Source organism: Apis laboriosa, unplaced genomic scaffold, assembly GCF_014066325.1.
Source record: "Apis laboriosa isolate Shangri-la unplaced genomic scaffold, ASM1406632v1 scaffold64_cov150, whole genome shotgun sequence".
Taxonomy (NCBI): domain Eukaryota; kingdom Metazoa; phylum Arthropoda; class Insecta; order Hymenoptera; family Apidae; genus Apis; species Apis laboriosa.
Window position 1 is genome coordinate 2221367 of NW_025224011.1, and position 26536 is coordinate 2247902.

Genomic DNA, 26536 nt, shown 5'->3' on the forward strand with positions numbered 1-26536 from the left:
AGAAGAAGAAGAAGAAGAAGAAGAAGAAGAAGAAGAAAAAGAAGAAGGAGAAGAAGAAGAAGAAGTGTTCGAGACTTGTGATTGCTCGAAATTCCTAACGAGTTATATTTGTACATTTACTTTAACGAAGAAACCTTAATATATTTCACTCGATCGGTGGACTAATAGCGCATGCGACTGAAGTATACCAGTTTTAAGAGTCTTACGCTTAAAAAAAAGAAAAAAAAAAAAAAAGTATAGCAAATGCTTTCGTTCTCGGACCAGCCTACGAATTGTATTATTCCTTGAAGGAGAGATACGACGCTTTGCCCCGCGTCTAATGTCCGAGGCAGTGCGTTCCGTTTATTGGGTAAAGAATGGAAAAATAAAAAAAGGGGGGGAGGGGGAAAAAAAATGGAAGAAGCATTTGTTTCGTCGACTCAACTCACTACCTAAATAACTGTAAACTGCGTAATAAATATAATTATTATTGTTCCTTCTCGATATTCGAGTCTCGTTTCACTGTTTTCTTCCCTTCATTCTCCTGAAGTTATGGCGAAGATTTGTTTGTTAATTTATCTAAGCAACAAGTATTTACAAGTTTCTCAAATCAAAATTTTTCTATGAAAAAAGGAACGTATATATATTGATATTACGATTATATTACAATCTGTTTTTTTTTTTTTTTTTACTTTTTTATCAGAAAAATCAAGCATTACAATACTATAAAATAGTATGAACACAACATACACGATTATATCATATAATTATTTATAAAAAGCAGATTCTTGTGATAAAACTATTAAATTATATATTATAAATTAAATATTGAATTTCGAATATATTTTCAATCGGTACTTCGAAATAAGGTTTCTTCGACAACATATTTTATTGATACAAGATTATGTTTCGAATAAAACATATCAAATAAACTATTATCGTAATTTTGTTTGATTGAAGCAATTTGTTGAAACGAGTTAGAATCCAATTCCTTTTTATCATTGTATCATCTTTTTCCGCGAGTTACGTAAACAGTAGTATAGGAGATAATATGTCAGCCAACTCGTGGCCATGAACACATCATTTAATAGATTCATAAATTATATCGTACAAATTATTATTATTGCCGTAATAATTTAACTCAAAACGAACGAAGCGAACAATAAATTGATTCAATATTGGAAAATGAATGCATAGCATTACAGATAATTACAGATTCCAATGTTAATACAATGAAACCTATTATAATTGATTAATCCAGGGAAAAAATGTGAGATTCACGATTACAATAATCTATATGATCTTGAAATAATTTTAATATCCAGGCGACACGACCTCGATGGCCTTCGTTTAATTTCCAAATGAACTTGATGATGGTTCTCGATCATAAAACTTCAAAGAAGTCTGCGTGATCTTTGAATGATCTTGACGTACAAGAATTACATGACCCGAATGATCTTCATGCGACTTTTAAATGATCCTCGCATTCATCGAAACAACTTTGACGACCTCAATGGCTTTCTAATGGCCTTAAATCCCAGTTTGATCATTTTCGCGATCTTTGAATAATCATTTATTTATTATATCCTGATATGCAATATTTTGAATTTATTCTCACGTTTTCATTTAATTTATTTATTCAAATAATGAAAACTCTGATATAAAAGGAAATCGATTTAAACGATTTAGAGAGGATTAATTTATAGGTTGAATGAATTCCATGTTACATTTCGACAATATATCGGTTTTCAGTTTAATTTTTAATTAAAAACGATATACTGTACACGAAATACAAAACTTGTATTAAAAAATTTGACATGGCAATAACGAAGCCAAAAATTTAAATATTGCTTATCGTAGTTAATCCTATTAAAAAACGAGGAGAGATAAAATATCGGCAATAACGTATCATCGGCAAATGGACTTTTTTTGCCTAAATGGAATCAACGTCAACGACTCTATTACGCGATATACGATTGCCGGAATAACGTTATCCATGCAATTAAACTCAATCTCGTTGCATCGCGTTGTCCAATTCCCGATATTGAGCGATATTGAGTTTTCTCATCGAACTCGATATCATATTTCGACGAAATCTGATAGTCTGTTTTTGAGATGCGTTTCTAATTATGCGAAAAAATTGGGAATGCCGAGCAATTAACGAATGTAACGAATGTAACGAATAAAAATTATCGAATGAACATATCTGTACGACACGACGAAAAATACGAGAAAAATATGTTAAGTTCTTATTAGTGTTAAAATTATTTTGACGCTAAAAAAGAATTCGAATAAGAGAGAAATTTCAATTTAAGATTTTAGCTTAATAAATGTTTAATAGATTAAAGTTATTTAGTTTATAAATAAAATAAAAAAGATCGATACAATTGTTTACGAAATAATAGGATGTTGAGAAATCTCGAAAGATATTTGAGAGGAAATGTACCAAATTTTCACTTGTCTCAAAATTTTAGGGATTGGACACGAGTAATGAAGGCCATTGTCTGAATTCAGTCGCGATCTCTTAGAATCTCATCTCCTTGAAACTATGTTAAGTATTCCTTATTCCAAAACCCTTTAAGACTCATCTAGATTGAATATCTCCCTAACTAGATCGCATCAATTTCTTTTCTATTTTCCGATATTTTTCATTTCTTCGCACTGTTCATTCGATATTTCCTTATTTTTTTTTTTTTTTAAAATTAAAACAATTTTCTAATCTACGTAAAAATTTCACATCTCATCTTTGCCACCTTATTTCCATCCATCACCTTTTTAACATCTCATTTTATTTTTAGATGCAACGTGTCAAGAACTTGTTCGTTAAATGTAATTCACAGACTTCATCGTGAAAATTTTTATAAATGTTCTCGCTGTGAATATATTACAATGTATAATTTTAAACGTATGTGCAAACCATCAGCTTTACTTTCTCGGTTTCATTGTAAATTCTTTCAGGTTTTAACTAAACGATCTATCAACGCATATATATATATTCGTTGCATGCGCTTTGCGTAAAAAATTGTACAAGGATTGTTGCACCATTACGTATATTTTTATCATTTACGAAACATCAGTTAGAAAAATAAATCATTCCCTCGTTGAACAAGTAACTCGTCACATTACACCATCTTACTTGTCATAAAATATTTTTCTTAACATAATTCATCCTTATATATTTTCCTCACGAGACATTATCCACTTAATTTAAAACCAAATGTAAATGGAAAACGCAGAAATTCCTTCGATATAGAATTGCAAGGTATTTCTTATCTGTTGGTAAACAAGGTTATAAAGTCACGAGTAATACGTGACGGCTATCAAACACCGTTAATTTTACACATACAAATTACTGTTAAGTAATTTCGATATATACCGGACTAAATAGCAGTTTCGCGATGTGCAGCTAAACGAAACACTGTATAATATGTAGGTCGAACATTTTAACAATAATTATCGAATAATGATCACCCATCGTTTATTAAACGGTTGCTAAACATGTTAAATCGACGAATTTAAGAGATTATAATGATCGTTAAAACGAAACGTTAACAATTGGCTATTGTGTTTCAATTAAATGTGTCGACAAAATTGAAATTTAAATTAACACGAAACAGGATATAGATACATTTATTTGTATCTATACAATTGATAGATTATTCCCTATTGTTATTTTACAAACTTTTATCAAATAAATTAATAATAAAAATTTCTTTAATAACCATATAATTGTAATAAAAAAAAAAAAAACAAATTATCCCATAATTTCAACGCAATCCCAATTCTTCTATCATGGTATTAATTAAAATATTTAAACATCCAAAATTAATACTAATACCGTGATAATAAACTGATTTATTTTATTATAATATATATTACTTCTATTTATAACATTAAATTATTATACATAACAATAATCTGGTCTGTATCTCTCGTCTCTTGATGACCAGTAATTTCGTGGTCGATGACAAACATTTCTGATAACCAATTGAAGAGAGTTTCTCGAAGGAACTGACGAGTTAACAGGACACTTCCGAGACACCTTCTACAGAACTAGACCTCGTGATAGTACCCTCAATTGATACGCGGTTGGTTACGTGGGTGGAGGAAAAGCCTGTAGCACGGCGGCTTGGAGAATGAGTTAATGTGTCAGTCGTAAGCGCGATCCCGTCGCGTCGCGCACTTCGACAGAACGGAATATATATATATACGGAATATATATGGTTTAAAAAATTATATCCTTTCCTTTTTTCTTTCTTTCTTTCTTTTTAATAACAATTTTAATAACGATAAACGTTTGATGAAGAGAAAAATTCGACTTCGACGATTACGAGTTGTTTTTTTTTTTTTTTAAACAAGTTATTCTTCCATATCGCTGGTGAATCATGATCAGTGTTTCTATTCATAAACTGTGTTCTTTTGACTTTTCGTGAAGATTTTATATGACTATGATTTTTGAAACGTGTAAGTAATTAGTGGTAGATAAGCGGGAATAATATTTGTAGAGATGTTGTAGTGATCACGAAAGTTTGGGGTTACTTTGAGAAGGGAAATTGGGATTGAAAGGAAGTGGTGCAATTTGTAAATTTGCGGAAGTACCCTATGTGCGGGAAGAAAATGATGGAAATTGATGATGGTAATTTTGGTAGAAAGGCGTAGGTTTCGCTTATTTTAATATTTGAATTAATTTGAAATTTTAAAATATTATTCTCACGATGTCAAGACTTTGAAGATATAGGAATAATAAAATTTGGAATTGGCTAAGTTCTCATGTGATGAGGTGTGGAAAAAAATGTGTAAATTTTTATTCAAAATTCAACGAGACAAATATTTTTGTTCTCCACATTTTTGACACTTTTTTTTCCAAAATGTGAAATACTGTTTTATTAAAAAAACGATATTCATCCCATATTCAATGGAATTTAATTTTAATAATATTAAATTTCTTATTGATATAAATCGAAAAACATACGATTAACTCTCATTCTATATTTCTTTTCAATTATAATGTTTTTAATCTTTTTTCTTCAGATGTGAAACGTACAGAAGAAACGAAACTAAAATTCAAAGTATACTATCCTAATAACTTAAAAGAAAATTAAATAAAATTCTACAAAAATTTAATTTTAATCTCCATTTAATTCTTCTGAACAAAAAATAAAGAAATAAAATAAAAATCCAAAAGGATTTTAGACTCTTCTGTTCTTGAAGGTGGAAAAAAAAAAAAAATAAAAAATAGAAAAACAAAGAAGAGGAACATTTTTGAAGCATGACGTACGCGGGACTCGTGCTACTCTGTACACGGGCGATTATTAATCACACCAATTAGAAGATCGTCTTTAAAGATTTAATTCAGTTAATAGAGCAGTCCGTTTCTGAAAAAGAATCTGTGGCTAAGGCACAACTATAAAAACACAAACTATAAAAACAAATAAATAAATTTCTTTGAAGGAAAAGCAATTTTGATCATTCGTTCAAAGATTCAAAAAACTAATGTAAACAATTAATTATCACAATCACGATAATTTCTTATTCATACAACTAAAATTATCGGTTTTCTTCTGTCAACCTGTTGGATCACCTGTTTAAAGACGCGGCCATAATAATTAACATATGTTTAACATACGCAAATTAATATTTTGATAAATATCATCGAAGGAAGAGATTGGATAAAAATTTTACTTCATTTGTCAAAATGAATAACTTTCTTTTGTACATATTAAATTTTGTATAAATGTATGCTCTAATAATAAGTAGCATAAAAATTATTCTACGTGTAATACTACCTAAACAGATTTATTGCATTCCAACAATTTGCATTTTAAATTCTCTATGATGCACAAATGTAGAAATTAATGTATCAATAATTGTAAAAATTTTCCTTATAAAATATTCCTTTTGTGAAAAATATAAGGAATAATTTGTATAGTTTGCATCCAACAATAGTTCGGATCGAATTGATTCACCGTTGGATTCTGGCTAATTCATCCTTTTTCATTGATATGCACGGGCAACGCTCGGCACCTACGAGATAAACTTCCTTTATGTAAATTGAATCGTCTCCCTTCAAAGGATAAGATCGATGTAGCGCCCTACGTGATTTCCGGTCATGCAACGGAGCCCCTCGTCTTAAATAAAATCGGTCCCAGGCGTGGAGATGGATTATGAGTAATGGATTGCTTTTCATTCGTGGAATCGAGACTGTATTCGAATATAGTGGCCACAGATCCGTGACCCGGATACATTAACCGATCTTAGGAGGGAGCATCGGCGACTGATACGCGCCGATTTTAATGAAACTTTACACAATTGTTCATTGAATCCATCTATTTTTTTTTTTATTCCTCTACTTATTTTTAAAGTTTAAGAAAGAAATTAATTTTTCGTTTAAATTTAAGAAATTAAAGGCACAAATGCATCAAGTATAAATTTTGAAATTTGTTTTTGTTTTTTTTTTTTTTTTGTAACAAAGTTTTATCATTTTGAATCTTAGTTAATTATATATAAAGAGGATGCTTGTTTGATAGAATAATTCGAGTTAAAAAGAATTGATATTTATATTGAAATTCATATTAAGAGTTTGAGAATTCTGTTTGTTCTTTGTGATTAGATGATAAAAATTTCTCAATACTCGTTTCACTTGTTATACTTGAGCTTCTATCTTACTTACTATAAAATTACAAATATATTCTAAACATTGAATTTTATTTTATTATTTGTTTTCTATAAACTTTTCCACTTTGTGAATTTCGTTTGACAGAAGAAAATGGAATGGAATAAAAGAGAATTAAAATTAAGTAACATAATTAAAAATGTACAATAATACAGATTGTTTCATGTGACCTAATACGATATATCAGAGGAGGGATAAAAATAATCATATCGCTATTTGTAAGAGCTAAGATATATCGATTTGCTTTTAATAATTTTTAACTTAGCACAGAGAAGTAGATCAGAGAAGTGGAATGACATAGTTACAAATTGAAACTCTTTCTCTTTCATTCTCTTTACTTTGTTTCGAAATAAGTTTTTTAGTCTCTCAATGTCATCTCAATTTAACAAAAAATAACGAGTAATTATTAAGATTTAATAAATCGAGTTTTCATTTAACCACATCGAAAATATAATTTTCTTACCCGAGATCGAAGGTTAACTCTTAATTACTTTCCTATTAATTAATCGAGGATTCGGATAGAGAGAGAGAGAGAGAGAGAGAGAGAAGAAAAAAACTCGAAATTTGATTGCTCATTACGTAAATGGAGAGCAGCAATTTTCTTCTTTTCCACCGAGCTTTCGCTTTAAAACCCGCCCACTACAATGACCCACTCGCCAGTTTTGCTCGATATATCGATTTTCTAGGGACAACAGGAGGAGTGCCCGTGAAGAGCTTACTACCTTGCCACTTCAAAATAAGAAACGTCTGCCCTTATTTCGACAAAAACGTGAAACATTTTAATTTCGAATTCGGACAACAAGAATCGTTTGATTTTCCTTTGATTCGTTCGTTGAATTGTTGAAGAAATAAAACATCTCAAATTTAAAATATCAAATAAATCTCAAAAAAATTCATCATTATAACAAGTTTCTTTCGTACTGGAATATAAATTAAAATTGACAAAAATTTTTGATATTTAAATTTCTCGTTTTAAGTAAGGTTGAGATCAATTTCTCCGCTTTCCACGAATCGACGAATCATTTCGAAGGTACGAGGTAGTTAGGGGTTAAAGAGATAAAGGGGTTATGCGAAAACGTGTCGGTGGTGACGGGATCGCAATGAAAGTCAATAAACCGTGATGAGTAAGAGAGAGTAACAGTCGGAGTGGTATTAATAAATTAGTGTCTAGTTGCTACAAGCAGCAGCAGCAGCAGCAGTAACAGGAGATGGTGGAATAACGGATAAAGAAAGAATAGGAAAATCGATGGACAAGAGACAGTGATGGAGACGAAGATGGAAAGTGGATATTCGATTCTTTTCTTTGAGAGTTTTCGAGCTGCTTAATCCTTTCAAGGTTCGATTTCACAATGAATTATGTTTTATATAAAAGATTCAAATATATATTAATTTTTAAAATATTTTGTGAAAGATTGGAAAATGGAAAAGTTGGAAATGTTGGAAAAAGAAAATTTTTACACTGTAAACCTTGATTATTCGTGTTCAACGCGTGGAACATGATTATTGCATTATTATACTTTTCTCTGGAACCAAAAAGATAGCATAAAGATTCGAAGATAAATTGAGAAAGAATTGAGTGAGAGAATTAATATCGATACATGAGAAATTTATTATGACTTATTACGTTAGACAGCTCTTTATTCAATTTTAATGTTTGATCAATCTCAATTCGTTCGAGCATCCCAAATTTAATTCGATTACGGCTCCACAATCTCGACTCGAGTTGGAGCTGTTTCATAACCAATGTTCCATAACCACCTGAATGTTATGAATGTTACATAACAAAATAGTATATTGTAAAAAAATTCACCAGTAGTATATACACAATTGCAGTAGTTCAATTATTCTATTTAATATATTATTGTAACATGGTAACAGAATGACCCAGTTAATTTTGATCAAACTTTGTCGGTATATTTTACGAATATAAATAAGAGAAACTAAAAATTGGTATAAAGTTTATACTATAAACTATTGAACTGGAATAAAACAATGAATATATAAAACTATTGCCTTCAATATACATTCAATTATCAAGATGACCAACAAATGCAATGAAAATAAAAAATAAAAACCCAATTGTTTGGATCTTCTGTCGAGTCGTCGTTTCAATTTTCAATCTCACACAAACAGAAAAAAAGAAAAAATTCTACACGATATTAAGATTTCCTCGAATTCGAATCCAAAATCCAAAATTCCAGAAGCTTTAGCTTCGTTAAATAGAACTAACTATGCATTTTCAAATGCATAAGAATTCTTGAACTCCGAATTCCAAAAAAATTCCGACCAATTTAATCATCAACTTTTCAACATTAACCCACGAAGAAAAAAATCTTTGGAACGAATTTTCGGAATGGAAATGCTTTCTCGATCCCACGAAGCGGGATCATCATCACGATGAGGCAGGGATTCACGATGGCCACGAAGAAAGTGGCCGCGCGAGGGAGAGGGAGAGAAGAAGGTGGCGAGGTGGTGATCGAGTGTGCGGCATCGGCGACGAAGGAGAGGAGGAGACGTTTATCGTGGCCGAAGCGTGATGACGATCCGTGTGCACACGCGTGTCGTCCGTGTGGGATCGGATTATCGGTGTGTCAGTGCGAAAGAAGACAATTGACTCGCAGCCGCCGTCGTGCTTGCCGGGGGCCTTCTGACGTCACATCCTGTCCTCTGGCTAGTCGCGATCTCGTTTGGACCACGGCACATCAAGGTACGCAGAAGGTTCGTGCGTCCTCAATGTTTGGACGCAGAAAACTGTCACAGACAGTCGTCTGGCACGTGATTTAGCAGCGGCGACTCGCCAGCAACCTTTGCTTCAACCTATTTTTTTTTTCCCCCTCCCCCTTTCGCGGGTTGAATATATCAAGCTCCATGGAAAACTTGACGGATTGAAATTCGTGGCGAAGGACGAGGAGATGGATGTTGATATAAAAATTCGAGAGTGATTGTTTGTGATCGAAGAAGGAGGTGTGATTTAGATATCGAAGGTGAATATTAATAGTGAATGGATAACGATGCGGAGAGGGGATTATCAAGAAAGTGAACGTGATTTAAAAGTTATTAGACCTTTTTTTTTTTTTTTTTTTTTTTTTTTTTTTGGTGCATCAAGTGTGAATAGAAGTGCAGTTTGCGAAGATTTGAGATTCTTTTCAAGTAGAGAACGAGACTTGGAATTTCTTTCAAAAGATATCTCTTATTCTCCCTGTTTGGCAGCAAAACTGGTGTAATTAACCCTTTGATAAGAGTGATGAAATTACAAGGAATTCGGAAGGACGGAAGTTGGAAAGGACGATTAACCTTTCATCTTTGAGAACTTTTGAGAATCAAAGTTTGATAGATTTAAACAATTGCAAAGTATTAAGTATTTAATAACATTTAACGCTATGAAGTTTGTGGAACTACTCTTGCCGGTTTAAACCAATCTTTCTTGGGATATTTGAGAATTATCTCAAGTTGTTTGTTAAAAATTGTGAAAAAATTGTTAAAAACTTGTCTATGCTATATCTCTATATATTCTCTATCGATGTTTATCTCTTTATTTTTTTACATCTTTCGAATAATTGCCAATTTATCTTACGATACGATGAATGAAAATAACGCCACGTTCTCTTTATTTTAAAAAAAGAAAGAAAGAAAAAAGAAAAAAAATCTCCGAGAATAGTAGCCGAGAAAATTTGAAGAAAATTTGACGAAACATCAGAGGAAACAACGTTGGTTCATTTTTCAGCAAGGAAACAACGATGATCGACCAGAAAAGATGGATCTTGAGGATCCTCGTTTTGGCAAACGTTCACGCCGCGATCGCTTCGATCAACCTAACAGATTCATCGGAGATCGATCAATCGAACGAGATGGACTCGTTCACAACCACGAAGAGGACGTTTCTTGACAGGTGTCTGGTGAAGACCGAGCCAGGTCCTTGCAAACAGTACGTCTCGAGGTGGACGTTCATCAAGACTGAAGGGAAATGCAAGACTTTCTCTTACGGTGGCTGCTTAGGGAACGAGAATCGTTTCAACTCGGAAGCCGAGTGTCTGTATTATTGCGTGGGTGGTCCTGAACGTAAGGAGAATCGAATAAATTTTGCCACTCGTTCAATTTTCATTATCTAATTAACATATGAAGAGATATCTCGAGAAAATGAGGTAGAAAATCGAGATATTAGATGATAGATATTTCTTATTTGATTTTCATTGAACGACAACAAGATATCTCTATTAGATTTTTAAAAGATCTTTGTGAAAATATCGTTTCTTTGTAAAGATAAGATAAAAATTTAGTAAAGAAAAAAAAAGTAAGATTCTAATAAGATTTATATATATATATATATATATATATATATATATTTTTTTTTTATTGAATCTCGTTCTTGTTTTGGATTTTCTTAGACACACTGCCTTATTTGGTCACGAAGGGGAACGTATTTGTAACGAGCACAGCAACCACGAACACACTGCCTTCTACCACCGCCATCACTTCACGACCAACGTTTTCGCCACCAGAACCGACGAAACCGCCTGTACCAAAGTACAAACGAGGAAAGGTAAATTTATTTCTATAAATTTCTTTCCTCTAAAAAAAAAAAAAAAAAGATAAGATCTAATTTAACGTATTTCAAATGTCGAACGAATGAGAAAAATTTACGATACGAAAGATTTTCAACGAGAATTCACCCCAGAAAAATTGATCGACAGGAACTCACCTTCATGGAATCTGGCTACGAGAAAACTTTTATGTTCGCCCAAAGCAACACGTTTATTCAACTCGACGGTAGCGGTATAAAACCGTTTCAACTTCGGTGAGTAATCTTGACTTTGCTCGAAAGGATTATTTTAAAACGAGAGAACGAAATATCAATCTGTCAGGAAAAGATGAATGAAATTACGTTTACAAGTAATGTTCTTTTTCGTTTCAACATTGAAAATGAACGTATTCAAAATTCGATCGTCGTTAAAACAAGGATAAAATTTGAAATCAAAAAGAAGAAAGAGAAAATATCAAATTTCACGAGTGAAAAGGGATAAAAGAATGATAATAATATAATTGGAATAGAAGATTTTTCAAATTGCACATAAAGAATAGTCTAACTTTTTAAACGTTCCAAGAATAAAAAAGAATAGATTAATGGTTCCAATTTCCTAAAACAGATATTTTCTATAGAATTATTACTATTATTTTTAGCACATATTTATTTATTATATTTTATAGAAGCATAAGATCAATTATTTTACTATTTAATCAATAATAATCATTAGCATTCTTTACTCATAAAAATCTTATTAACTTTCAAATAATTTTTCTTCCCTAAATAATAAAAATCCCAGATATATCATTAAATTAAATCTAAAACCAAATTCCTCTCCCTCCAAATAACAAGAATTCTAAATATCTAAATTAAATCCAAATCCATTCTTTCAAACTTCATAACAATTTAAAAAAAATCATGTTATAATAAACGATTTCAATTTGCAGACTGTGTCGCGAGATATCGTTCAAATTTCGCACGAAATTACCCCACGGTTTGCTGGTGTATCACAGCGTGAAGGATCGGCCAGAGATCCGCTTAGACCCGTATGCTCTGTACGTGATCGTGGAGAAAGGCCAGCTGAAAGTGGTCCACGTGTTCGGGAAACGATCAACCAGCCTGACGGTCGGCGAAGGGTTGAACAGGGATGAATGGCACAGCGTTTTGGTGAGGATCGACGTCCACGGGGCGAAATTGATCGCCAGGGTGGACGATAAACAAGAGGAAACCACGCTTGAAGTCTTGGAACACGTGATCAATTATGGAGTGTCAGAGGAACTGGCCTCTGTTGTCCTTATTGGTGGTAATATATAATAAATACAATTTTCGACTTCAAGTTTTTTAATGGAAAGATATAGAAACTTTAAAACTCAAAAGGAATAATGCCTCTCTTTCCTACGAATATTAAAATCCTTGAAATTTTCTACGAATTAATACATTATCGAATATATTTTTTTGAAAATGATCAATTTTCAAAATATCAATCAACTTATAAATTCATTATTTATGCAAAGATATTACGTTAATGATTGTACAATAAATGCAAATATATAAATAGGAATATAATAAGGATTTGGTTGATGAAGGATTGGGTATATATTATTGATATCGAAGATAAAATGATGGAATTATTTTCCTTATTATTTAATCGTGATTTTTCGTTAGGGTTAAGTTCCGAGGAACGATTGCACGGCGTGAAATACATAATAGAATCATTCGTTGGCTGCATAAGAGATATGGTTCTCAGCTCGGGCAAATCGGCCAGCGATTTGTTGCCCATTCAACCTCTGATTGCCACAAAACACGAAAACGTGAGAGAGGGTTGCATAGACAAGTGAGTGATTTTAATTTTTAATAATTCCCTTGAAGAACGTTAAGTTATTTTATAATATTCGTTTTCATTGATCGTAATTCACATACCATGAACAAATTTCAGATGTAGAACACGAGAAAATCTCTGTTTCATCTCGAGTCAATGCGTGAATCATTATAATAGTTTAACTTGCGATTGCTTTGGAACAAAGTATGAAGGAGAACGATGCGATGTATATAGTACGTATAATCATTTCAATACAACAATATTTTTCTGCTACAAAAAGGACATACGGTTTTATTCCGTATGAATAATCGCGATAAAAATTAATTGGGACTGTGGACGATTGGATTTGAAAGAAAATTTGGATGTGAATTTCAAAAAAAAAGTTTAACTATTTTAAAAATAATGATTAAGATTACTTTCTCAGATTCGATGTATCTATAATAATTCGAAATTATATCCATATGGAATTTCTTATATATTTTGATACCAGGAAACTCACGTCCAACATCCTTTCGAAACGTCCTACATAATATTAATGAAAAATAAACGTTCGAATGAATTCCAGCGGCCACGATCTTAACATTAAGAGGTTCCTCGTACGTATCTTTCCGCGTTTACGATTGGAAGGACAGAGTTCACTCGTCCGTCAACAGGATAAGCCTTGCATTCAAGGTATTTCATAAATCGATTACAAATCATATTTTCGTTCGTGACGAAATTATATTTTTATTCGATCGTTGGAAAGACGAAATGGGACGACTCGGCTTTGTTTTACGCTTCCGGGGAAATCGACGGTACGCCGCACTACGTAGCGGCCTCCATAGTGAACGGATCGGTGCACATCGAGTTGGATTTCGGCCACAACTCGAAGATCGCCACTGTACTCGGCGATTACATCACATCGAACCATTGGAACAATCTGACGATATTCCACAACGGGTCGTTGGTGTTCGTCAGCTTGGACGACGAGATTAAAGTACTCGAAATTCCCGGTGAAAATTATAATATGATCATCGATCCTGAGATCTATATAGGCGGTGGTCCGGAATTGCACAAGAAGAAGGGACTTTTGTCGCACAATAATTTCGCAGGTGAGAACGTTGAATCGAGTAATAAATCGTAGATTTTCTTCCTTCGCGATAAATAATTAATTAAAATTCGATCCTTCCATATATTCGAATGAGATAAGAATCGTAATGATCCGTTTCTTTAAATCAGATTGCATACTTTTATCGCTGAATAATAATAAAGAGTTTTTAATACGAAAAGAGTAACAAAAAATGATAGATGCATCATCGACTTAAAATCTAACTAAGCTAAGAATTTCCTAAAGAATTTCTAAAGGAAACGTGAATCTATACATTTAAATGTTTACCCCTTAAAAATACGATTTTTAAGATTGATGGAGATCAATTGAATCGGTTTCAGGCTCGCTGAAATACGTTTTCTTCAACGACAAGTCCATTATTTATGAGTTGAAACGTTCCAACCCCATGGTGCATTATATCGGTGTGCTCGAGCCCGAATACTACGAGGCGGATGTTGATGTGATTCCAATAACATATCCGTTCGCGACCAGCCACATTTGGTGGCCAATAGCACGGACCGACTCCCTTAAATTGAACTTCGACTTCAAGAGTTCGAAACCGGTGGCTGTGGTCGCGTCTGGGGACGTGAAATGTAATCGTAGCCTCGGATACTGGGAGGTACGTTTGAGGAAATATCGGCTGCTTGAAAACCGGGATGAAAATAGCGGTGAATGCGATCGTCGACAGTAAATTTATATAAATTTGAATAAATCTGATAGAGTAAATCGATATATTTTCGTTCGTTGGAATTCGTAGTCATTTTTGAATTGATTGAAATTATCGATCGAAACTGTGTGTTTCATCTTTGAAAAAACAAATGATTCATAAATATTTGTGAATTGTAATGAAAATATATCGTAAACGAGTAATAATTTGTGACAAGAATTGAAGATGAAGATTTCTATTCTTTAATAATTTCTCGATACGATTATGATTGAAGAATTAACGAAATTCTAATAAATTGGGACAACGTATCGGTAAAAATATGAAAAATTGTAAAATTGTATAAACTTATTATATTAATTGTACACATAAAAGATCCGATTCTTCAAATTTATTTACAAATTTACATTCAAAGATTTGAACATCTTTCAAATCTAATTGTTCCAATTTACATTTTTTAAATTTAAAAATTGTTTAACGCACAGCTCCAACTGGTGAACGACGAAATCCGTTTTCAACTGATCCCGGTGTTGGGCGAAAACGTCACGATCACAACTGCGGTGAAGTTTCCACCTTACAACACGTCTTGGCACGCGGTCGAGTTAAATTACACGAAAGGGGAGATCAGCGTTCTGGTGGATTATCGGAACAAGCAGAGCAAATTATTCTCGATGACGTTCGAGCTGGGCGACAAAGTTATCATAGGAAGTGGGAAGAACAACACGGGTAAGTTTCTCGCGTGGTGTGTTGTAACAATAATATATATTTGGTTTTGGATATCAGGTTTGGTAGGATGTATGCGCGAGATACGGGTGAACGACGAGAGAATAGAGCCTAGATACGTGATGAACACTGACAGAGTTATGGGAGAAGTAGCGTTGGACAATTGCCAATTCATCGATCCTTGTACCAGGCCGAACACTTGCGAGCATGGGGGTAAATGCTCGGTGAAAAAGGACGAAATCAGCTGCGATTGCACCGACACGGGTTACGTCGGGAAAAATTGTCATTTCAGTGAGTTGAAATTTGATATTTGTCGTTCAGAAATGTTGTTATTATTACGTAAATTCTGGGAAAAGAATTTGAAGGATTGGGGGGGAAGATTGAAAAGAATTGAAAAATCAGAATAAATGGAAATGGTTAAATTCTAAAAAAGAAAAAAGAAAAATTAAAAAAATTTCAGCTAAATTCAGAAAAACCTGCGAGGAATTAGCATTGCTGGGATACACCCAGGACGATGTGTACAAAATCGACATCGACGGAAATGGTAGATTTCCTCCTGCCCTGGTCAAATGCGAGTTCCAATCTATCGAAAACTCGACGAAGACTATCGTGGAGCATAATTTGCCCTCGCAAGTCGATGTCAGATCAATTACAGAATCTGATTTCTCGTTCAACATCAAGTACAGGCAATTCACCGCTGAGATGCTTCAAGAATTGATCTCACACTCGTTGTATTGCAGTCAGTACGTCAAATACGATTGCTATAAGGCACCATTGGAATTGCACAGTGCCACGTGGTTCCTTAACTCGAAGGGAACCACCGTGGATTACATTGGAAATGTGAACAGAGGATCTTGTCCTTGTGGAAGTGAGTAAAATCGAGGTTTACTTAAAAAAGTTAAAAATCATTCTGGCAGATTGAAATAATTTTTTCTTCTATTCGAGAGACGATTAAAATATCCGTGTAAAGTATTACGATTTTAATAACTTCTAAAATATAAATTTGGCAAAATAATATTTAAAAAATTTCATAAATTAAAGAGAGTGTGTGTGTGTTTAACATTTAAAGGAGTGATGAATTTGGAAAATATAATGATTAATAAAATTTTCAGTTGATCAATACCAAATTGATTCGTAAAATCAGAAAATTTTGATTATACTAGAATAATTAAATTATTCAAGGAATTGACAATCTGTTTGTGTTTAGTGAACAAGACATGCATTAATCCAAATTTAAGCTGCAATTGCGATTTCACCGGAAACGGGGATAAATGGCTTTCCGACGAAGGATATTACGAAACACCGGATTCTTTGGGTATCACAGGAATGGTGTTCTTGCAGCAAAGGGATCTCGAGGAAGATGCGCAAGGGCGAATCACCTTAGGTCCATTGGAATGTGTCGAAACGAGTAAATAATATTTTTACCTAATAATATTATTTATATAAATATCATTTAATTTGATTTAAATATTTTATACAAATATCTAACATTGTTTGTAAAAAATAAAATTCCTTGCAAATATTATTTTCACATAACTTTCTTTTCAACATCTTTCAACTTAGTTAAAAAATATTTAAATTCCAACGAAGAAAATTCGATATTAAAATTCTCATGTTGAAATGAATGATTTACATTGACGTTGTTGATTTTTGTTAATTTATACAGATACACAAAAGTACGTTGTAACATTCACCACTTCGCAATCATACATCGAAGTACCAGGTTGGAGAAAAGGGGATATAGCATTCAGTTTTCGAACAACTGGAGAGAAAGCTATCCTTTTGTATCAACCACCCATCAGAAACAATTATCCATCTTTCATGGTTGCTTTGACATCAGAGTATCGATTGACGTTTAATTTCACCCTGAGTACGGGTGTTATAAAGGGTATAGAGGTGGAGAGTAAAAGAAAATTGAACAATGGGGAATGGCAGAAGATTTGGATCGATTACAACAATTATCACGTCAGATTAATGATCAACACCGATTCCCAAATGCTCGATCTCGAAGACAAATTTGGACCTTTCGAGGGTTCTATGTTTATCGGTGGAGCTACTGCGTGAGTAATTCTCAAAGATTGTATAAGTATAATTTAAATGGTTTTAATTAGGTGTAATACATTCTTTTCTTATTCATCAATATTGAATATTGATTTTATCTGCCGTTATTATCTTGAAAAATCAATCGAAGTAAAAATGTAATCGTTTTAAAAAAAAAATATAAAATAAAAAAATTTTTTATTCGGGAAAAATTTTAAACAAGAAATATTTATCAAATGAACAAAATATTAAGAACTATATAAAATTGCAAAATAAATTTTAGCAACGACACAAGATATTTTCAGAATAGGAAATAACGTATAAATCATTGTAAAAAATTTTTAAGTTCCCATTACGGAAAATAAAAGAAAAGAAAGAAAGAAAATATGTAAAAGCTTATTACATAGATCATCACACACATCACGATTTTATCTCTCAGGGAACATTTGAGGACTTCTTCAGTTCAGCAAGGACTCATAGGCTGTTTTCGAGGTTTGGTCGTGAACGGAGAGATCCTGGACATTCACAGTTACATGTCTGTTCATTTGTCCGAGATCATCAAAGATTGCAAACCATTCTGTCAACCGAACAAATGCCAGAACGGTGCAAGGTGCGTAGAATTGTGGAGCAACTACGAATGCGTCTGTGAGAACAAATGGGCCCATTTTGGCGACTATTGCGAGAAGAGTAAGTAAGCTTCTGCCAATTCCAATTTCAACTATTAATCTCAACTATTATTAATTTCAACTAATCTCTTTATAAATTTCACGTTCGATGATCGAAATAATTCCTTTCGTCCATTAAATTCTGTCTTTAGATATAAACAACGAGGCGTTGACATTTACCTCGCAAAGTGCTTTCCTGAAGAAGAACTACTTTGGCACGGATGAAAAAGACGAAGAGAAGTCGCTGTTGAAGAATATACTGATGGAAAATATTCTAATCAATCTGAGAACATACGACACTTATTCGTCCATCTTGTACGCGAACGATAATTTGAACAACTTTGCCCATCTTTACATTTCGAATGGCACCAGTATAGTATATCTGTTCAACGCTGGTAACGAAATAAAGAATATCACTGTGGAATATCCGGGTAATTTTCAATTCGATTAAAATATTGAAATATCCAAGAAAATTCAATGGAATTGCATTCATAATTCGATCTCAAATATATATAATTTCTTCGTCGTTCGATTCGCAAATTTTTTTCTGAAAATTTTCAGTGAACACGGGGATCTCGATCCAGATCGCGATTATTCGAAACGAGAGATCAACGACGCTTCACGTGAACGAATACAATTCTACGTTGAACGCCACGCCCGTGTTACTGGACACGTATTCGAACAAACCTTGGATAAATCCGGAAAAAGAGGTGTTAGCTCCCCAGAGGCCGCCGGCATCGCCCACCAGCTATTTCCAGGTGAGATATCAGGGGTTTCGAATCGAATCGAATGATCAGCAATGATCAGCAATCTTATATAGGTGAATCTAGGGGGTTTCGATCCGGATGACTTGCTGAGAGTGGGCAAAGAGGACATGCAAATTAAGGGGTACGTCGGCTGTCTTGGTGGATTAATGATCGGAGAATACGTGGTCAATTTGTCTAAGCTTGCCAACGAGGCTAATCACGAGGGTAGCAAAGAAATACTTCCTAATTGTCAAACGAAATGCGATGCAATGCCTTGCAAGAATTTGGGGATCTGCACCGAAGATTTTGAGAGGCAGGAGTCATTGTGCAATTGCGAGTTAACGTCGTATTTCGGGGAGCATTGCGCCGATGGTGAGATATTTTCGATTTGAGTATTAATAAATAATAAATTGCATTAACGATTTGTGTTTTTTTCAAAAGGGCATTAAATTTAAATAATCTATCTAATCAAAGATTATTTTATTGCATTTTTAAAAAAAAAATTACTAAAAATAAATTTCAGTAAATATTGTAATAATGTTATATGTTATAAATTGAAAACAAAATGCATTTTGATTTTTAGAAATTTAATAGAAACTATTTTTCTATTATTATTTTTATGTTAATATGTGTAATACGTTGAAATTGATGGTTATTTATAGGGGCATTACCGAAAATTGTTGAGAAATAGAGTTTGGAAACTCTTAAGGTCATTAATAGATTTAATTTTATCTATTCTTTACCTGGCCTCAATAATAAATACCGGTATTATTAAATATTTTGAAAATAAATCATGTTCTAAATTATACGATCTTGGAACAATTCAGAAATTTTATTATTTTATTATTTTTGAGAAATACCTGCATCATTGTTTAATAATCTTTAAACGATATGCATTTTAACCATTTTATTTACTCTTCGAATTTTTACCTGCTCTTTGTGACTCACAAAGATTCAGTAACAGATACTCGGTATGCTTATTGCTTTGATTTTTATTAAACTCTTTTTCCACATTATATGATTTTTAAACAATTCAGAAATTTCTCAGAATGCTAAATATTATTTAAAACATAAACACAAATATTATCATTAAATTTCTCCCCAAGTTCGCGACGATTCTAGATTTCTCAGATACGATACCAAAGAATTTCTATTTTCTGTTAGAAAAAGGGGCAGACTTCAGTGGCGAGAGCGTGGTTCAACGGGAGTTCGATCTCGTTGGAAAAGTGAACCAAGTGAAAGTTCAACTCGCATTTTCGACCAACGAACTACGACAACGTACCACAGCGCTTTTGCTTTTACAGACGGAAAATAAGTAAGTTCTCTCTTTCTGTGTGGAAAATTCTTCGCTCGATCCATTTACAAAATTTCTTACTCCTCTTTTTAAATTACTTCTCCTCTTTTCAAAATCCTCTTTTCAAAAGCATTTTTTTTTTTTTTTTTTCCCTTTCAGAAGAAGCTACTACTTGCTCGTTGCTTTAACGTCAGAGGGTCAATTGATTTTTGAGGAGGACAGAGAAGGATCCGCGTTTGGAGTGCGTTTAAACGATATAAATTTTCTGAACGGGGCCAGGCACAGTATTTACTACGTTCGAGACAATAGCACTGTCACGTTTCTGGTACGGCAAATGATAAACGAGATTTTCCTAATTCGAGACATTCGAGGATGACCTGCAATGACCATTCCTCCGCAATTATATAGATCGATCGCGAACCAGTGACACTGTTACCGATCCCAGCGTTGACTCTCGGAGAGGACGAGAGTCCAGGGGTGACCGAGATCCAACTTGGCGGTCTGAACACGACAGACTCGCGATTCAGCGCGTACAAGGGATACACCGGTTGTCTGAGCAGTGAGTTCCAACGTTAAAAATCATCCGATTTTGAAACAATCGATCTGTCGAAATTGAGAAATAAGAGAGAGAAAAAGAGAGAAAAGAATTCGTCGACAGCGAGAGAGGATCGAGACGTGATTCTAATAGAATACTATGTGTTTCTTATGTTAGACAAAACGATCGTCAGCCACATTCCGATTACGAAATGACGGATACCCTCTTCTTGTAGACGTCGTGGTATCGATCAACGGTGGACCCGACATGAAGCCGCTCGAGGAATATATGCTATTTACGAAACAGGGAAGCGAAACCGTGAGGGCGACGATGCCTGCCGGCGTCAGGAGCGCGCAGTGCGCTGTTTTCCACGTCCAACCGCACGGCCTTGACCCACCCAAGAACGATAGCAACGTGGTAAGCAATCTTTTCGTTACTCGCGGAATTTTTTCCTGGGATTCCAGCTTTCGATCGATTTATCATTGAGATAATTCTCTTCCTACCTTCTTGATACCGTTGGATTTTTATGAAGAAATGACAATCTTTGTGCGAGATTACAACATTTAAATCCTCTAACTTAGATATGTTACGATTCTTAAAGAAAGAAAGATGTACAGAAAAATGTTCGATCTTTGTACGAAATTAAAGGTAAATTATTCTCACATATCAGAGCTTGTGAAACATTAGATTTTTATGAAGAATCTTAAGATTATAAGGCACAAAGTAAGAAACAAAATTTAATTGATATATTCCTATAACACGTGTGATAGATTGATAAATGATGCAAATAATATATCACACCGTGGCCAAAGCGACCAAACTTTCAAAGAAAGAACAAGAATTGAATGAAAGGAGGAAAGTTTGTCCGAAAAATTTTAAGGTTAGGAAAAACAAAAAATATGTAAGGGGCGAAAACTTTATGTCGAAGGGTGTGGACAAAGTGTGGGTGGAGGACCCCCCGAAGAGGATATCGTACAAATCGCAATACACGAACGCGACCCAGGAGGAGCAAGGTGCTGGTACTTACATCTTCATCGCGTTGTGTTGCGTATTCGTGACAGCGGTGATCGGTTGCATCTACGAGGTGTGGCGGAGCGCGAGGAAAGATAGGCGTCGAAGACGCGCATCCGTCGCCTCCACGGTTCCCGCGCCCGGCTCCCAAAGATGGCAATCGCAACAGTACACGGATCCATTAACGGGTGGCGTGAAAACGGTCGGGTTCAAGAACGTGGCCGAGGACGAGAAAAGACCGAACGGCACGCACATGAAGGCCACGGTCAAGGAGTATAAACCGTTGGCCAACGCGGAGTCGAAAGATTTGATTAACGATAAAAGAGTTCATATCATAGGTAGGCTCATTTTGAAGTATCGATCAATCGTTTGGTGGAAAAAAAAAGTCCAGTCCAAATATAGACATGTCGTTTGTGAAACGACGATTCGAATTTAATAATTATAATTTTTTTATAGCAGATGAAGAACCAGAGAAGAAGGAGCTCCTAGGGGTAAATACAGGCATCATCACTAAATCTCCGAAACTGAATCCATTCGTAAAGATTTTTTCTTTTTTTTATAAAAATTATCTATATTAAGTTTAAAGTAAGCCTGCTGAATAGATTTTGCAAATTTATGATATCTATTATACGAATTTAAGGAAGAGAACGATGATCGAATCGATGATCGAATGTTTTTAATAATTTGATCGCGTCTACTTTGCAGGCTCGCTTTTCAGCCGCATTCAAACATTTGAAATAAATGAAAATCCATTGATGAATTGAAAGTAGTAACCAATTACGATATTTCGTTAGGAATGTTTTTATGAAGAATAATTTATAAGAAGAAAAATTAATATTTTTTTTTTGTTTATATTGATTAATATTGATAAGTTCAAATATTAATTTAAAATGTACATATACAAGATGTTCACATTATTAACTACCATGAATGAGATTATTAGAATGCGAATTAAAATTTTTTATTTCTATACGACGGATTTCCAAATTCAATTATCTCAAAATTGAGATATAAAACGAGCTCAATTGTTTATTTTCGTTTTATTCTCTCATATAAAATCTATAGGATTGTACTATATTCAAATTATACACCCTTATAGATATTTTCTAAACATCGAATATGTGAAATTAAAATCCAAAAAATTAAGATACGATAAAATAAACTCAATTAAACTTAAATGCAGGATTGTACCATGTATCCAAAATATACATCCTGAAATTAAAATTAAGATTAAAAAAAAAAAAAATTAAAATAAAACAAACAGAATTGAATTTAACTACTAAAAATAATTAATAAAAATATTATAAAATAACTATAAAATAACTACTAAAAATAACTGCACTGTGTATATATTTTGTGAACATCGAATGTATATGTATGAAAGATAAATTTAAAAGAATTAGAAAAAAACAATTAAAACAATGAAAAATAAGTTTTATTTCAACATCTCAAATCGATCTACTTTCAGTCAATGGAAGATCTACAGGAGGAACCGGAACTGGAAGAATGCGAAGAAGAGGAACCAGATGAAGAAGATGAAGATGAAGATGAAGATGATCCCAAAGAACAAAATACAGACGAGGAGGAGATACATCAAAAAACAGAACATACTGATGATAATGACTTTGTCAAGTCGGTAAGAAAAACATCGAGAAGTTATTTCTTGAATAGATAGGTATCTGTCCTTGAAATACGAATCATTTGATATAAAATTGAAAGAAATAGCAAATCTATTTTTTAAAGATCTCATATCATATCTGTATAATAATAAGTACAAAATATACAGATTATTGATTTTGTTGAAGATCTAAACATTGATAGAGCTTTAAAAAAATATTATAAATTTATGATTTTTATTTTAAAAAAAATATTATAAATTATAAAATTAAATATTATAAAATTAATATTTTTTAATAGGTTCCCTTGTATTTTATAATTCCTTAATAATAATTTTCTAAATAAAAGACTAAAAATCTATATACCAATATTCAAAATTTCAACAAAATCAATAATTCAAAGATTTAGAAATCTTCTTATAAATCAAATTAAGAAATGAAAATTAAATTTTATTATTCTTTTCTGTTTTCTTTATAATTTTTAAATTAATCAAATTGTCATTCAATTTTATTAAGCTAAAGAAAAATTTTTATTTCAAAGACAGATTCGATTTCATCATAAGCTATGTTCGGATTTTGTTGGATATATTCATTAATTAATTTTGATTGCGTCGTAATACACCAATGTTATTCACATCCATTATCATCACACACATTTATCTTTGTCGGCTTTGTATGTATGTCCCCCTACACTTTTTTTTATATACATATATATATATATATATAAATATAAATATGCAATATTGATTATGTTATACAAACGAATAAAATATCCTTAAAGAAATCAATTTTTCAAACGTTGTAACATCTCATTCCTCGTAAATCCATTAAATACATTCTCCCTATAAATCATTTCATCCGATAATCGATTAGGAAATCATCTCATAGAATCGATTTGAGAAATACGAAAAATCGAGAGATAAAAGGGATCGGGATGCAACGAACAATAATCGAAAATATATGATAATTTCAGCCAGAAAATTCGTCTAGGATAAGTGTCGAAGAGAGTGTTGATTCCTTAAACAACAATCCGAAATACGATGAAACAAAAACGCAATACGAAGTTTAAAGGTACTCAGTATTATCGTATAGCTTGTTGCATCCTTTCTTCTTCTGATTAGTCATTTGCTTTTTGATTATAATGCAAATGTAATTTGCATTCATTATGCAAAATATTAACGCGAATAATTTTAATAAAGAAGAAGTATAAAGATTTGAAAATAATAAAATATTAAAACATTTTTTTAATATTTTGAATTATATAATGCGAATTACATTAGGATTATTATCACTGAATAAGAATGATTAGTGCTATTAATTTGTTATATTTCAAGTAATTATTTTATTGAAAATCATTGCATGATTCTATACGATTAGTATAGAAAAATTGCCTTTTTGTACTCTCCGTTTTTTATATATACTAATTATCTATAATTATCCTATATTAAAAGTAAAGCTTTAAATAAAAAAATTTTTTTACATCTCTTTTATAAAGTGAAAAATATAATTTGTTGCAACTATAACAGTGAAAGATATAACATAAATCAAATTTAATAAAATGGAAATATTCGAACAAAATATTCAGTTGCATGAATAAAATATTCTTTCATTTTCAATTACAGATAATACTAAGATAATAATAAAACTAAGAAATTAACTAGGAATAGTATCAAATGTACATTAAAAAAAATTTGACTATAGAATGACTAAGAATGCATCAATCAATATTGCATGAATTATAGATATGCAAAAAGAATCAATAGAATATATTGCATTAAATGAATGCATGTTACATTAAAAAATTATTAATTATAATTTCTATAACAATGTTCACTTTTTCCTAAATTTTCCTTGAAATGAAATCAAAATAATATTTTCACTACCTAACATTTTCAAATTGAAAATTACTTAAAATAGGTTTCATCTTATTTAGGAAAACACGCTAAATGGTATTGGACAACGAAGAAGAATCGAAAATTTATTTTCAGGTCAGTATCATTTTAATTATTTATGAAAAAATATATTTTGTTATTAAATAATCTAATCTAATCTATCACTATTACCATTTTTATTTTACATTCTAAATTCGAATAATAATTAAAGAATATTATATATAGTTCAAATATCACCTTAGAAAAGTAAATCTTCAAAATAGAGAAAAATAACGAGTATAAAATTATTTTTAATAAATATATAAACTTATTAACGTAAGATAAAAAAATAATTAATATTTTATATAAAAAATTTATATAATATTATAAACTCAATATATATTATAAAATTTATAATATATTTTGTAATATATATATTTATAATATATATATTACAAAATTTTATAATATAAAATATAATATATATTATATATATTATAAAATATAATATATATTATATATATTATAATATATTATAAAATATAAAATCAAAAAGTAGCCAAGTAATCAAAAAAATTTATTTTTTTTTTATATATAAATTTTTTTTATATAAATTTATTAGAACAACTTTTCCAATATATTTCATTAAATAAATTAAATAATTCAATTTCTCTATAATTAAATAGTTTTAATATTAATTTTTTATTTATATTACTTATTTTGAAAATTTCTATATGTAACTTTTTAGATTCTGCAAGGCGTTATATTTACAATCTGCCATCTATCTATTTACCGGATCGAAGAATTATTGGATATCCATTGAACTATTTTGATGTAGCGAAATATCAATCAAGAAATAGAAATTCTATTGAATCGATATTATCTTTGGATTAATGGATGCTTCCCAAATTTATAAAAAAATTTTTAATTTCGCGCCATGTTGTGTGCGCACGCATCACAACTCTGAAGATAATGCGGAATAAAAAAATTTTAATGTACAACGATATACAATAACGAATCTTCATTAAATATTTTATGATAGTTCTTAACTACAAAAGTAAAAATCTTTAATTTGTTTTAAAAATATGTAATACTTACTTATGCAAATGTAGATTAAGTCCATCAATGAAATATTTCCGTGAATTTTTCATGGTACACATTGATTGAAGATGTTCATGCAAAGTTGAAATAATTTACTGGAAAAAAAGAAATAAAATTATTTCTGATGATCATATTCTTAAATAACGATTCCTACAAACATCTCCTTACATATATGTATAATATCAAATTT

At 31.9% G+C, this 26536-nt stretch overlaps 1 protein-coding gene across 9 annotated transcripts; it reads left to right on the plus strand.

Annotated features, from left to right (window-relative positions):
* The first annotated feature begins 4280 nt into the window (after positions 1 to 4280).
* LOC122718567 (neurexin-4) lies at positions 4281 to 26412 on the plus strand. 9 transcript variants are annotated; one of them, XR_006347413.1, is made up of 29 exons: positions 6651 to 7988; positions 10377 to 10711; positions 11038 to 11192; positions 11344 to 11447; positions 12122 to 12477; positions 12840 to 13008; positions 13111 to 13226; positions 13559 to 13665; positions 13739 to 14084; positions 14422 to 14699; positions 15230 to 15470; positions 15528 to 15758; positions 15928 to 16335; positions 16675 to 16875; positions 17134 to 17527; positions 17947 to 18194; positions 18325 to 18603; positions 18734 to 18930; positions 18993 to 19290; positions 20083 to 20233; positions 20372 to 20537; positions 20621 to 20771; positions 20983 to 21164; positions 21676 to 22096; positions 22215 to 22294; positions 23227 to 23394; positions 24348 to 24445; positions 25308 to 25362; positions 25994 to 26070. XR_006347413.1 is itself a non-coding variant. In XM_043943701.1 (28 exons), the coding sequence occupies exons 2-28, from the start codon at positions 10390 to 10392 to the stop codon at positions 26137 to 26139; spliced, it is 5970 nt and encodes a 1989-aa protein (XP_043799636.1). In that variant the 5' UTR covers positions 6651 to 7988; positions 10377 to 10389; the 3' UTR covers positions 26140 to 26411. The 9 variants fall into 9 exon arrangements, 7 of the variants coding, with proteins under 7 accessions (XP_043799632.1, XP_043799636.1, XP_043799631.1 ...); XR_006347412.1 differs by having other exon boundaries at positions 15230 to 15758; XM_043943701.1 differs by lacking the exon at positions 24348 to 24445 and having other exon boundaries at positions 25994 to 26411.
* Positions 26413 to 26536: the final 124 nt, after the last annotated feature.